Below are 15,322 nucleotides of genomic sequence, written 5' to 3'. Positions count from 1 at the left end.
GCTTGGATGAGTGCAGCTCCAACAACACTCAAGAAGCTCGACACCATTCAGGATAAAGCAGCCCGCTTGATTGGCACTCCATCCACCACCTTCAACATTCACTCCCTCCACCACCGGCGCACCGTGGCTGCAGTGTGTACCATCTACAAGATGCACTGCAGCAACTCGCCAAAGCTCCTTCAACAGCACCTTCCAAACCCGCGACCTCTACCACTTAGAAGGACAAGGGCAGCAGACGCATGGGAACATCACCACCTACAAGTTCCCCTCCAAGCCACACACCATCCTGACTTGGACCTGTATCGCCGTTCCTTCACTGTCGCTGGGCCAAAATCCTGGAACTCCCTTCCTAACAGCATTGTGGGTGTACCTACACCATATGGACTACAGCGGTTCAAGAAGGCGGCTCACCACCATCTTCTCAAGGGCAATTAGGGATGGGCACTAAATGCAGGCCTAGCCAACGACGCCCACATCCCATCAATGAATTTTTTTAAAGTACACAGAATTGGCTGACACCAAATTGAGGGGGGTGGGGTGGGGGAGGGTGGTGAAGGTTAGTGGGTAGGGTGGGGTGGTGGTAGGGCCAGTGTTGATGAGGATTGTGAAATACTGCAGGAGGACAAATGTAACTGTAAAAGAATTTCTCTCAACCCTTCTCCTCACTCTCAGTGACAATTTCAAAATGATAACCCCTCGTCACTGATTTCCCAATCAGAGGCAGCAGTCCTCCTATGGAAACCCTACAATTTAAAAAAAACCTCTGGTGAATCTCTCCTTGATCTGCTCTGCTCCAGTGATAGTGTCCCAGTTTGTCAAGTTTCTCCTAACTATAGTTTCCCTTTCTTGGTAACATATTAAGTTTGGTTCCTGAAAAGGTTTACATTTTTCCAGATTTCTATACATTCTCAAAGAACAGGGAGATTATTGTTGGTCCTGTTTATATTCCTTTATCCCTATTTATTTTTATTTCCAACCCAGGACTTTCAGTTGGATACAGCTGCTGTATATGATAAAGCTGCAAAACATCTTCTGCAACAGCGCAAGTTCTGTCAAATCAGACAGTTACTGAAATGTGTTACTGAATCGGGAGTAGCTAGCGGCGATGACACTGATAACCTCCTCATCCGATTTATTGAAGGTGGCGATGAGCAGCTTTCACAGGTGAGAACAGTCTAAATTTTAACCACCACTGGGGCAGTGTGCCTCGTTTTTTTTAAAGAGAGTAAATCGTATCCTCTTTCCACCAGAGGATTACATTTAAAAATTGTCCTGCAACCCTTTGACCTATCCTAATGGACCGATTTCTTCCTCTGTCCCAGTCACTTGGAATAACAGACATGGTAGTATCTGTTCTTGTGCCACATACTGCCTTAAAATATGGGGCTGCAGTTGAGTAGCAAGGAGTAACCACAGTCTGGTTGATCCATCCATATTTAAATTGGGGGCTTTGGCAAGGTAGCGGGAGTGCAACTCCACTTAAAATTTAAGGAACTCTTAGGGAAGATTCTCAGAAAAAAATTGCCTTACAATTTGCCACACAAAAGGCCAGTGGACACTTCCCAAGCTCATTTTTGGAGTGCTACAACACTTAACTATGACAGCCTGGACATCCAGCCCAGCCCTGTCAAAATTTTTGTTGGAAATGTTCTTTTTGAATAATTTCACTGATCACATCATCTGCTCACTTGAAGTAACAATCATTCACTTCAATTTACTGGGACTGTTTTAGATGGAGGTCACTCTTGGAAATTAAAGCATCTGGTATCGATTTTAAACCTTAGGATTTCAAACTGGGATCTACGGACCATAGTGGGTTCATGATGGGATCAGGTATCTGTCCATCTGGGGCTGGGCATACTATGCTTTATGAGCAAAATGTCTCAAATTCTGTATTCCTTATTTTTCTATACTTTTCTGTAATTATTAACTTTCTAGCACATTTTTTGCTGTGCACATAGACGAATGAGGAATATTTTCTCCAACAATGGTACTGTTTTCTTTTGGGAAGCTAACACTTTTGGAAGTTAGGACAGAGGATTCCCAGGAGTGCGTTGATATTTGCAGGGGATCTCCAGGAATGTCAATATTTGTAGACTTAATAATAATTCAACTTTATTGTCATTGTACAATGCACAAGTACAACGAAATGTGATCTTGCAAGCTCCCATGAGTCCAGTACAAATAACATTAACATTAAACGTAAATAGCACCGTCCTGGGAGAAGCAAAGCCGCTGCGTCTGTGCGCGCCGCCATTCCATTTCCACCATTCCTCCTGTCCGACAATCTTCAGCCCAACGCCCGGGCCTGCTCACCAGCCGCCCCTCCCGGGGCTCCTTCCGTGACCTTCTCACCAACCGCCCCTCCTCGGGGCTCCTTCCGTGACCTTCTGCACCTGGTCTTCCCTGATGGTCACCCCTCCAGGTACTAACCAGGCCTGGTTCTGCTTAGCTTCCAAGCCTTGCCAGTGACCCTGTCCCTAGTCCCAGGAACAGGGACAAGTTTGAACATCGCTGAGTTTGCAACCTGTCTCACTGTTGCTTTTGAATCTCACTCTTGGTATGTTCCTGATCTTGTCAGCTCTGCTAAAGTTGCAAGCTTTGCCACATTTGTTCTACCCAGAATGCATGCATTGCAGTGTGAAGAAGCAATGGTGCCCTCTGGTGGGGACAAAACGCCATTTAACATTTAAGCTAAATCTCTCCACTAGGTGCCAGCATGGGGCTCAGTGCACTCTTCCTCAACACATTTTGGGGGGCAAAAAACTTTTAGCTATGAATTTTTAGCTTCAAGGCAAGTTGGATCCAGAGTGGTTTTTCTACATTACATTCTAATTTTAATTTAAAGGTCACTTTATTTCCAGTGCTGCAAATCTGGACCTCCTTACCTTCCTTTGCCTTTTATTTCTCCTACAGTCTTCAGGCTTTTAAAACCCAAGTTTATTGTTTCCTGATTTAAACTAAAATGATTTTTTAAACCTAGCCCGTGTGCTGCACTATGGGCTTTAGCTCTTGCCCTTGGTTTCTCAATTTGAAAAAAAAAGTGCTTAGTTAAAAGCAACATTTTTGTGCTGGAAAATTTGGTTTCCTTGTAAGTCAACTGTAGAATATGGCCAATCATGGAATACTTTTTTTGTTGCATAATGTACATGGAAAATAAAATTTAGTTTAGGTGCGTGAGTACTTGTCCCGGACTAGGATTTTCATGAAATCTTTTGTTAGCTTTTCTTTTCTCTGTATCATAGTACATTAAACTCTCACACACAACTATTTTAATACTTTTGACTTTTACTTAAAAAAAAACACAATACCCACAGAACAAAATCCAGGTCTCCTCCAAAGCAATTAAAAATGTCAAAATATTCCTTTTTAAATGTTAAAGAAAATAGGTCGAGTTTTCAGTTGATCTGAATTGATTTCAGTTTGTTTCTGAAGAGACTTCTACACTTCCAGTAATCTATTCCACATATCAAAGACCCTTTCTCCGTCTTTGCTGCTATGGTTCTACAATTTGCACAGGTTGACCAAGGCCAGTTAAGATCAAGCTGTTCTGAGCCACAACCTTTGTCTGATGCTGAATTTCTTCTCTTCAACCTCTACCACTGTAGGGGAGAAAATTGCCAGCCACTTTCGGAAGTAATGAATATTATTTTCTCTACTTTCTTTCTGAGCTTCATATTGAGTGACATACTCTATTGAGAATATGCAGGACACTGCTTTGTAAACTGTTTTATTCCCCTTCCCTCCCCCCTGGGGAAGCTCTGGATGCCCATATCTTCAGATCAGGAATTCCACACATGGGTAATTGCAAGGCTCTGCCTGACCACTTGGGTCTTGTCGCACGTCATGTGCTCTGCCTTTTAGAGTCAATTATTAAAGCTCACTGTTTTGTTGGCCATGCACTTGTTGGCCTTTTGTTGGAGGTTTATTCTATGAGTAACACAAAACCAGTTAAGTTGTTGGTGCAATAAGTATCCACTGAGTAATTTGCCATCAAGTATGTTCGGTTGTAGTAATACCACAAATTCTGTGCGATGTTAATAGAAATCTATTGTGTGTGACCTGGGTGAGTTAGATACCCTCAGACATGTATCCACAGATTGATTAATGCATTCATTTTTTTTGCAGTCAAAAGAACTGGAGAAACTGATTCTTGAAATGAAGAAAGATGAAAATAAGGTAAGCAAGTATTGGAAATAAGCTGAGACTTGTCTGTCACATATAAAAGCAACTTTTGGAACTCCCACTGACAGCTGTCGAAGTTGGAAGGAAGGCTAACTCTTGGTTCAGCAAATCTATCCAGTCACCAGTTGAACTGTACAGATTTGAAGAGCCCAGGTTCAGTCGCCTAAGTAGTGCCCCATTTACAACAGAGTTCACGACCTCAAACAGAGGCTACATTAAGGACAGCGAATAATAGAAACAAATCTCCCTGTATGTCAAGCAGCAAAATAATCATAAATCCAGTCACACAGTAACATATTTGTACACAAAACATCCAGACATTTGTTAGGAAACTAAATCCAGGTGGGAAATAGAAGATTTGTTTTTCCTCTGCCAAATCCCTACATTGATATTTTACAATTGTCCTCCATGCTACTGAGTTTGAACCTGTCGAGCAGGCTTCCGTCCCTGCGGCAGCACTGCAACAGCCCTAATCAAGGTCACAAATTACATCCTCTGTTACTGTGACCATGGTGCATTATCCCTCCCCGACCTCACTTCAGCCTTTGACGTGGTCGACAACACCATCCTCCTGCAACGCCTTTCCTCCTATCTAACTCAGTGTGATTGCCCTCTCTTGGTTCCACTATTACTTATCCGATCATAGCCAGAGCATCTCCAGCAATGGCTTCTCTTCCTCGCCCTGTACTGTTAACTCTGGAGTCCTCCAAAGATCTATCCTTGGCCCCTCCTCTTCCTCATCTACATGCTGCCCCTTGGCGAATTCATTCGCAGACATGGGGTCAACTTCCATGACGACACCCAGCTCTACCTCTCCACCACCTCTCTCAACTCGTCTGCTGATTCTGTGTTGTCTGACTGTATGTTGCTTGTCCAACATCCAGTCTTGGATGAGCTGCAGTTTTCTCCATTTCAATGTTTGGATGACGAAAGCTATCGTCATCGGCCCCTGCCACAAACTCCGTAGCCTGGCCACTGATTCCATACTCCTCCCTGGTCATTGTCTCAAGTTGAACCAGACAGTTTGCAACCTTCCTGTCCTATTTGACCATAAACTGAGCTTCTGACTTGACATCTTCTCCGTCACAAAGACCACCTACTTCCACCTCCATAATATCACCCGCCTCAAAACATCATCTGCTGAAAGCCTCAGCCGTGCCTTTGTTACCTCCATACTCTGCTATCCCAATGGTCTCTGAGTCAGACTTCTATTACCTCCATACTCTGCTATCCCAATGGTCTCCGAGTCAGACTTCTATTACCTCCATACTCTGCTATCCCAATGGTCTCCGAGTCAGACTTCTATTACCTCCATACTCTGCTATCCCAATGGTCTCCGAGTCAGACTTCTATTCTTTTCCCTCCATAAAATTTAGCTGATTCATATCTCCACTTATTGTAACCTATCCAACACTAAGTCCCTCTGACCCATCACATCTGTCCCTGCTGACTGACATTAGTTCCCTGTCCCTCAACATCTCAAATTTAAAATTCTCGTTCTCGTGTTTAAATCGCCTCATAGCTTTCCCTATCTATATAACCTCCTCCAACCCTACAAATGTCTCCCCCCCACGAACTCTCTGGATTTTGGCCTGTTAAGCAAACCCCTTCCATTATGCCACCATTGGCAGTCGTGCCTTCAGCTATCTAGGCCTCATGGTCTGGAATACCTTCCCTTGACCCCTTGCCCTCGCCACCTTCCTCTCCTCTTAAGACCCTCCTTCAAATCCACCTCTTTGACCAAACTTTAATATCTCCATCTTTGTCTCAATGTTCATTTTTGTCTGATTACATCTCTGTGAAGTGCCTTGGGATGGGTTACTACCTTAAAAGTTCAATACAAATGCAAGTTATTGCTGTTGTGTTACTAAAGGAACAAAATTGTCCCAGGTTCCTGCTTTTGAGGTTATCCTTTGATCCCTGCTGGAAGTGTTCATGTTTATATGTCACATTGCTTGTCACAACTCGCTGTTAAGGCTCACTCATGAATAATAACCACTTTTCTGAGTTATTGGCAGACACTTGGTACCAGTGAAAGTGTGCCCTAGGAAAGTGTCAATACTTGGGGAAGGGAAGTTTGACAGAGAAAAAATAAACCTGCTGCTTCCCACCTAGATTCTGTTTAATTCCAAATGTCTGGATATTTTGTGTAAAAATGTAACTTGTTTCTTTCTATGTTATTATTTGACCATGTTTATGATTACAGGAAACTTTGTGCTATCCGGCACCGACGGGACCGAGCTGTTGCCGTCCCATCAAAACTGCCGGACAAACCAGCGGTAATGTTAAAACATACGGAAGCTTTTGAGCTCCGTATCTAGCAACAAACCCTGTTGCTTAGCAACAGCTTCTAAACAGTCGGCCATAGCTTGCAAGCGTCTCTGTAGCTAAGCAACAGCTTTAGCTAGACCTTGCAGAGCCTGACTGGTGGAAAAAAAAGCAATGAAAAGAAAAAATACTTACTGAACCGACTCCTGAATTTTGCCGGTGGCTCGAGCATTCCGGACAGTTAACCTCCGGATAAACCAAAGTTTCCTGTACTTGCTGCTTGTAATGCAAGGTTTGCATTTACTTTTCACTGCCCTTAATGTGACCTCTGTTTACAGTCATGAGTGAAAGATGTAGGAATAATGGATTAGGATTCAGGATTGTGTGTGATGACCAATTTGGTTCTTGGTTCATCCTGCATTCAGTTAAGAGGAACCATTTAATTCTTGGCTCCCTCCATAGATGCTGAAGACTGAACAGGTTACAGTTTAGCCACTTTTCTATAGCAGCCTGGGAAAGTGAGATATCTCCACCGCGCTCTCCTGCATTTAGCTTTGCAACAGTTTTCCTGTAAACTGGCTGCACTGCATGTGCAGACTCGAATTATATTTTGGCTTGTTCACATTTGTGCAGTAATTATATATTGTGTTTACTGGCTTCAAGAAGACTGACTGCGGCTGTGTGGAAGAATCAGTAAAAAGCAGGTCTTCCTTGCCCTTGGGAGAGGTCAAATGCACAATTGAACAGATGGATCTTTAGGATGCTGTCGAACGTAGCGAGGAGATGACAAAGTAGATGCTGAGGGAGGGACATTATGACTGAAGGAGCATAGAGCAAAAAGTCAGCTAGTGTTGAATGGGTGGAGGGTATATGAAGGGACATGAGGCTGGAGTGGATTGCAGAGCTAGGAAAGGACAAGGCTGTGGAGGGACTTGAAGGTGAGGAGGAGGATCTTATGCAATTCATTGGGTGATGGAGCCAGTGGAGCTTTCTGGCAGTGCAGGCTTTAGTGTAGGTGAGGATGCATAATCCACTATGACAATCCTGGACTATAGTGAGGGTGAACGTATCTCATTGAGGTAGTGCTCAATGCATGGTCAGAGGAGGAAGACTTCCAACATATTTCTGGTGGTTTTTGGTGACTAGCCTTCTGGATGACTTATCGGGAGCTTGGCATAGAGATTGTTGGAGACATCAAGCTTCCAGGTATAAAAGACGTGGATTCCATATTAATAACAATATTTCTGCAGCCTATCCTATAGGGATGCTTGGGCAATCGCAAAACCAATTCACACAACCGCTTCGCATTCACATCCACCTCCCCACAACACACACTGATGTTAACTTCAGGATCATTTAACTTTATCACTACACAAAGCACACAGTAAATTACCTCATTCAGTAAAAATTGCAAAATATTGCTGAGGTGAAGACTTCATGGATTGAAGTTACTTTTCTCTTTTGGAAAGGGTTATATCTTTGATGAGAGAAATCTTCACAATTTGTAACATTTGACAAATCAAGTACTATACGGTACCATAATAAAACAAGCTCCATAAATTTCTTCCTGAACTCTTAACAGTACAAGATATGGGAGGAAGTCAGCAATTAAAATTGGTGAACTATATCTGGCAGAACTACTAGTGTGCTTTGGAAAAGACTCCATGTATAATTTCTATAAAAAAAGTTTGATCTGTGCGTTCCAGAAGATATTTTGTAACTGAAAGTTCTGATTGTATCCACAGATTAAAGCTTTCATGTTGTGTAATAAGTACCGCTCTGCCTACTTGGTTGCTGTGAAGCTTGAACCGGTGCACGCAGTGCACATTGTACAGGAAGTGTTGGAGGCTGCTGAAAGAGCAGAGGATGAGCTCATACCGAAGATATGTAGGGACTGGCTGAAATCACACCAGCCTAAGACTTTGCCGCAAAAAATCCACAGAAAGTAATCTGGAAGGAGCGTGAGGACACACAGGATCATAATTGCTACCTCAAGAAAATGTGCCGTGAAATATTATTAGATTCAACAAAAAAAGAGAATGAAGTCCCAAAAATTCTTTGGACAATCATGGGTATAGCCGTATCATTTTGTTACGTTACCTGATGAAATCTTTGTGGTTTTTTTTTGTTTAAATTTTTAAAAGTTATTGTTGGAGCCTTTTCTGTCCCCCCCACCTGTAGCCGTTCTGGTTCTGGACTTGTTCCAAGTTAACTCACCAGCAAACTGTTGGCTCCCTTTAGATAGGAGTTGGCTACAACCAGCCGATTGGAATGTGACACCATAATAACTGGTTCCATATTAGCAGAGCTTTAAATGAGTGCACATTACTGACACTTCTGCTTTGTGAGAGATGTGATTTAATTTGCATATAGCCTACCTGGGTTACCAATTGGGGTCAAGTTGAACCCAATTTCACGTCCTGTTTTGCTGTTGGTGGTTATGGTCGCAAAGCCTGATCTCTGGTTGGTCTGACTACCCCGTGGCACTGATTTGGCCAGATCATGTTTACAGAAAATCTGAAGTTGCAGTACCAGATTGAGATATTTCCAAAGCAGTTTCCACTGTAACCTGAGCTTGAGGGGGCAAAACAGTTTCCAAATTCCATCAAATGAATTTGCTGTGTTCACCTTTTGGGCTGTGAACCCTGGTGCCCCCCCAAGTTGCTAAGCAAAGATTCACAGATTTCAGTATGACAGCCAGCCACATGTTTCACTGTTGTTTTCATAATGATTGATTAAATTGTCATGATTCCTGCTGCTGTCAGTCAGCAGCTTGTGAATGCTACTTACACCCTCATTACTGACTGCTGTAGAAGTGAACAAGTAGAAGCAATGTTTTTCCTTTCCTTCCTTTTCCAGCAATTTCTCTCCTCCCCCACTGACTCCTTACTGTGCACAGTTCAGAGTGCCTGTAGCCCCCTGGTTCCTCATGCAATTGCCCCATTCTTGTTATGTGACCTGAGATGGTGAGTGCCAGCAGACTATTCCACTGTGGGGCCATCACAGCTTGCACATGACCCTATCCTCACGTCATCTCCACACATCAAAGAGAAGTCACTGAATGCCGATCAGGAGCATAAACCCTGGCTGTTTCCCTCCTCTTCCTCACCCAAACCCAGTGGTGCTGCGATTAACTGCAGCTTCATCTGGCCGCCTGGCTGAGATCAGCTAGCTCAGCACAAACCTGAGATATTCCTGCCCATACAAAAAATACCACATCACTTATCTGTCATTAAATGGGTTTGGAGGTTAATTTGTTTTCATGTTCAAAACTGGGGTTATTTTTGGAAGTAATTTGGAGATAAAGAATTGTATGGTTATGGAGCTGTTAACTTGAAAATGGTTTGTCACTTGAGATCAAATAGAAATACAAGGACAAGTTCCTTTGTGTTTTAAGTAAGTAGCTAAAATCCTATGTGTGTAGATTCAAGTGCAAAGGAATTTTAAGTGCAAATGTGTACATACTTCTCCATTTCAAAAAGTATATATTTTTAAATACTAAGCTCAGTTTTCCTATATTGGTATTTTACTATTTGTAACTTCCTGATCAGATGTACTTGGCTAAATAATGACACTGCAGCCATTTGCATGACATGTTCATGAAATGGACTTGTCATTGTGCAGAAGCATAACACAGTGATCCACTTTGCAGAATATAACTAACTGTCACAATAAATCACTGCAGTAGTACAGGTAACTGGCACCAGAGTCCAAATATTTGCTAGACAAAGGTGTGTCTTGTTTATCCTTTTCAGGAGTTGTGAGATATTCAGTATACTTGGGAAATGTTGTCACCTTAGCCACTTTTAACTGTTCAGATTCAATAGTGAAAGTTTGATGCTGTACTGCCGATGCCAGATATACTGACTTTATGTCAGAGGCAACATTTTATAAAAGTGCATCTTCAAATTTTCATGCGAATTTGTTTTAACAGCAGTTATGCTGCACTCTGAATATCGTAAAAATGTCTTTTGGTTTTCTGGCTTAGGGCTGATTGAATACATTTAAAAATGATAGTTTGTCTCTTTGCACAAATACTGCAACTTAAAAATGTCACACACAGCTTGCATTAATAGAATACATCTATAAAATAAGAGTGAAGTAGGAGGTGACCATATGTATCTTAAGTAGTCAGCTGAAAACCACCGACTGGCTGATCGTCTGTAATTCATGTAATGACCATGTAATGCTTTCTTCCGCTTTCATAGAGATGCCTTATTTTTATAATGTATACAATTTAGATTTTTATATTTGAAAGTTTTAAATTCTGAGGAACTTTATTCAGAGTCATTTGTGTAATGAGCATCACATCAGTCTTGTAAAGGGTGTTCTGTAAGAAAATTATATTGGTGACATGACTGATAAGAATGTTGCATCGTGTGCAACTTGTGTTAGCATTCATTAATAGTGGATCCTTTATAGTACAATGTATAGATATTGTTTGTAAATATTACAATTCACAAATGCGATAATGATACAAGACTGCAAATATGCTTAATAATACTGGGATCACATGTTGTAATTATTGTATTGAGTGGGACAGAGCTGCAATCGCAATAAAATACTGTTATCGGGCCTAAACAGAAATCTCATTCTGCTTATAGAAATCTATCTAGCACATTAAATAAGTGGCATCATGAAGTGCTGTGCAGTATGAGATAATGCTTTTAACAATATTGTAACTCTTGATGTGCTAAACTGCTTTAACACCGTTCTTCATTTTCAAAAGATACATTATACTGCACACTCTTTCCAAACTGCTGTGCAATGGAGTCCTAGTATTGTCCTACTCAGTTTTCATCAGGAAATACATGCCTGTCACAAGAGGAGCTTTACAACAAACCTGTAATTAGAATAAGAAATTGAAAAATTGCACAAAATAAGAAACCCCCAAGAAAATGAGGCAGGTTTTGAAGTTGGAAATAAATTCGATTAAATGCGTATGATTAAACAATTCAGATTACCTGGGTAGGCAGTAAGTCTGTGTGGAGTTGGACACAGTAGATGCCACTTGTAGGTTTCATAATGAGATTAAGCTCAAACTTTATTCATGAAACGAGTTCATTCTTTTAATACTAGTCCTATTGAGATCTTGGTTAGGTCTGACAGTGAGTTGAACATACACTGAAATTGAGTTGGATTGATCTGGTAGAAATGGCTGTTCTATTTTGCTGTTTATTACAAGGTTGATTTATTTATGTACAAGAAATAGTTTGCTATTTTAAAATTATGATGGTTAAATTATTAACCGGTATGACCACCAGGTTCCACTGCAGTTTCAGTAGACTTTGCTTTTTAACGTACTTAATGGTACAAAAGTGAAGACAGAGCTACCTGGTCTGTGCAGGGTTCAGCTATCAATGCCCTGGAGCCCTAGTATTTGATGGATATCTAGGTCTGTCTGTCTCTGATGTTTAGATATAATCAACAAAAAGCAAACTGAAAATCACATGTTGGGTTTTTATTATTAACTGAGCAGCTTCTACTAAAATGTATTCTTCTCATTTCTGACCTGCCTTCCACCTTCAAGTTTTTTTGTGACACAGACTTCACTTCTGCAATATGGAAATAGCTAACAGGCTGGAACTTCCCTTCCCGGAGAAAATGAGTCATTCTCTGTTTAAGCCTTTAAGAATTAAATTGTTAAAGGTTCCTTGCAGCAAAAATGCTCATGATTATTTTGGTGTGCCAAAGTTAGCAGGTATGTAGTTAGAAGATAAAAGTTCAATTGGGCTGTTTAGGGAGTGGGGTATTGAACATTTCACTCTTATGTACATTTTTTTGACCATTGTAATTCAATTTGTCCATTTCCTCCTTTGTCCATACAAGAGTCTAGTATTAAAATCTGCACAACAGTCTCTTATTTGCTTTTGTCTCTGATTAAAGAAAGTGTAAGATATTTTTCAGTATTAGGGCCATCATAATTGCTGGAAGAACAGATCTTACCCAAACAATTTGAAATTAACTGGCCTACACATTAAAGTTGTAGCTAACATCATGATATTTAAAAGGTAGATAAATGTTTCAGAAGTTGAGCAGATTTTATTCTAACAATTTTGATGGTTAAATTATTAACAGATTATTGTGAGGGCTCCAAAGAAGTTTATTGTTGATTTGTTTAATATCATTATGCAACATTTGAATAAACTGCATGTTTTGTTTCACTGTAGGATATTAGCTTTGATGATTGGTTGCAGAATTGCTCTTTAAACTGTCTTAACTACAGTACTCGGCTTTACTGTGGGAATAATGTTAAATGCCAAATAAGCTGCAATTGTTTGTCTAACCTTTATGAAACTCCTGATAATCCTTTAAATAGTTGTGAATGTTTGTAATCTGGAGCTAAAACAGCATACAACTTGTATATTTTATCAGTTTTTCCTAAACTAGTAAACTTTGTCTATCAAAATTACAACTTTATGCATCAAAGTGACTATTTTTGTAATTTCAAATCACAATTTTTATGACTAATATAAATGTTTGTCAAAATATATAATTGCGGTTTATATGTGAAATGCACTGCTTCAGATTTGTATATTTATTGTGCTGTACTTAGATTTGCATCTTTAGCCTATTAAAATATCTCGGTTGATGGTCTTGTAGAGCAGCACATTGATGTACAGATGTGCTTCACCACAATCTGGTTGGAGGTGGGTTAGAATCAGAATAGTATAGCACAGAAGGAGGCCATTCAGCCCATCGAGTCTGCACCGGCTCTTTCAAAGAGCAATCCAGTTAGTCCCACTTCCCCGCTCTTTCCTCATATCCCTACAATTTTTTCTCCAAGTATTTATCTAATTTTCTTTTGAAAGCTACTACTGAATCTGTTTCCACCAGTTTAAATCCTGCGCTGACTGACAAGCGGACATCAGGTGAAGAATGTTAACTATCCGCATGAAACACTGCAGGTTGATAGGTATCCACTGATTCCTCCCTCTGCCAGCACAGTGGAATGTCACCACTTTCAGAGGCATGTAATCCACATCCTACCACTCACTAGTGAAGGGTATTAGTTCACAGCACATAAGTTAAAAAAATTAATTTCACTCCAGTCTTGAAACTACTCTGTGCAAACGCTTAGCACGTTCGTTTGGCCTGAGCTTTCAAAAGGTTGTCCTCACCAGGAGCACCATAGAGTGCTGAGAACCCCCCCCCCCCCCCCCCCAAATCTCCCAACAATGTACCTCAAAATAGCAATAATAAGCTGACAATTTACATATTCACTCATAACCGAGTGACTAAAATCCAGCTATTGAGAGTATCACTGTTGGAGTGAATGTTTTTAAAGGCATGATTTAATCTTAACGTGTACTGTTTCTAAAACGTAGGAAATAGGAAACAGACCAATGATTCGTTTGGCTGTATCCAATGTATCAATTATACATTGGGTTATTCTATGAACAATAATTGCAACAGAAATTACAGGGAGGTGGTGGCGTAGTGGTTATGTCACTAGACTGGTAAGCCAGAGGCTCAGTCAAATGCTCTGAGGATATGGGTTCAAATCCCACCACGGCAGCTGGTGGAATTTAAATTCAATTTAATTCTGGAATTAAATGTTAGCCATTAGTAATGGTGACCATGATACCATTGTCGATTGTTGCAAAAACCCATCTGGTTCACTAATGTCCTTTAGGGAAGGAAATCTGCTGTCCTTACCTGGTCTGGCCGACACGTGACTCCAGACCCACAGTAATGTGGTTGACTCTTAATGCCCTCTGAAATGGCCTAGCAAGCCACTCAGTTGTAAACAACTGCTATGACCTACACCATATGGACTGCAGCGGTTCAAGGCGGCGGCTCGCCACCATCTTCTCGAGGGCAATTAGGGATGGGCACTAAATGCAGGCCTAGCCAGCCAGCGACGCCCACATCCCATCAATGAATAAAAAAATGTTTCAAATTACACCAACTTTTTTTTATTTTCCCCACTTTAACCCTTTTGTGCAGTACAGTGACCAACTTCAGAAACATGTCAACTTGATTATCAAAAAAGTTGCACATTCTGGATTATTTTTTAATGGTAGCTGCCGAAATCAAGCTTCAGTCTGCCTCTTTTGTGTTTTTGGTTTACTCCCATTTTCATCTTTTGAGTAATTCAATCCCACCGAATTTCCAAAAGTTTGCAGCTGACGTCCCATAACTTCCTGGCTGTTTCATCGTTCCTACCTTGAGGTGCCACAAATGCAGGGCTGCAGTCACTGTGAAGAAAACCAACATATCTCATGATGAAAATAGAAACATGGAGGGGGGATATCATTACTAAACTATAAGAGGTCATGATTTTGTTTTTCAAGTACAACTCATTTAATTTTAATAGAATTACAGCTGATCTGCAAAAAGTTAAATCAAGCCTATGCTAAAACTCGAACACATTTCCTCCTTCAGTCTTCCTGCAAACTTGGCATCACCTATTATTTTTTTCCAAACTTGATGGTGTTGTGCACTTGGGGCCTTGGCCCTTCATCCAGGTTTCTTAATTTAATTTTTTAAAAGATAGGTTACAAACCTGAAATGTTTTCCAGAAGTCTCTTGCAACTCTTCAGCTACAGCACAGTATATACTAGTCTGTGCACCCTGCTTTGGTGTTTTGATGAGGAAAGTGAGAACCTTCCATGCCAGGGCCATGACGGAGGAGTGCCTGGTTATTTCTGATTTGACAGAGCCTGGATGCACAGAATTTGCGGTGACTTTGGTGTCTATATCAAGAAAAGAAACAAAGTGGAGTATCACTGCAGTTTATAAAACACCACCTGAAAGCTAGTGGGCCTGCTGTCCTTGTGAATCAAACCTGGAACCTTCCTAGTCGATGCTACTTACTGCCTTAACCAGTTGAATCATTGGGAGTGCTTAAGAGTAGGATTCTTGT

The 15,322-nt window shown here is 40.9% G+C and overlaps 2 protein-coding genes across 4 annotated transcripts in view; one reads left to right on the top strand and one right to left on the bottom strand.

Moving 5' to 3' along the window:
• zfyve26 (zinc finger, FYVE domain containing 26) overlaps positions 1–12,949 on the top strand; it is a 119,636-nt gene extending 106,687 nt beyond the window's left edge. For both annotated transcript variants that reach the window (XM_086003513.1, XM_086003512.1), the window contains exons 40-42: positions 982–1,164; positions 4,129–4,179; positions 8,199–12,949. In XM_086003513.1, coding sequence (XP_085859639.1) covers positions 982–1,164; positions 4,129–4,179; positions 8,199–8,402 — 438 coding nt within the window. In that variant the 3' untranslated portion in view covers positions 8,403–12,949. The remainder of the gene's footprint in view (positions 1–981; positions 1,165–4,128; positions 4,180–8,198) is intronic.
• Positions 12,950–14,356: 1,407 nt separating this feature from the next.
• rdh12 (retinol dehydrogenase 12) overlaps positions 14,357–15,322 on the bottom strand; it is a 53,298-nt gene continuing 52,332 nt past the window's right edge. For both annotated transcript variants that reach the window (XM_086003509.1, XM_086003510.1), the window contains 2 exons: positions 14,963–15,152; positions 14,357–14,654 (listed from right to left, as the gene is read on the bottom strand). In XM_086003509.1, coding sequence (XP_085859635.1) covers positions 14,552–14,654; positions 14,963–15,152 — 293 coding nt within the window. In that variant the 3' untranslated portion in view covers positions 14,357–14,551. The remainder of the gene's footprint in view (positions 14,655–14,962; positions 15,153–15,322) is intronic.

This window comes from Somniosus microcephalus, chromosome 12 (genome assembly GCF_052327205.1).
Source record: "Somniosus microcephalus isolate GS21.2 chromosome 12, FLI_Smic_1.0, whole genome shotgun sequence".
NCBI lineage: Eukaryota > Metazoa > Chordata > Chondrichthyes > Squaliformes > Somniosidae > Somniosus > Somniosus microcephalus.
Note: the sequence above shows the minus strand (reverse complement) of the source record. Positions and strands in the feature narration are given on the sequence as shown.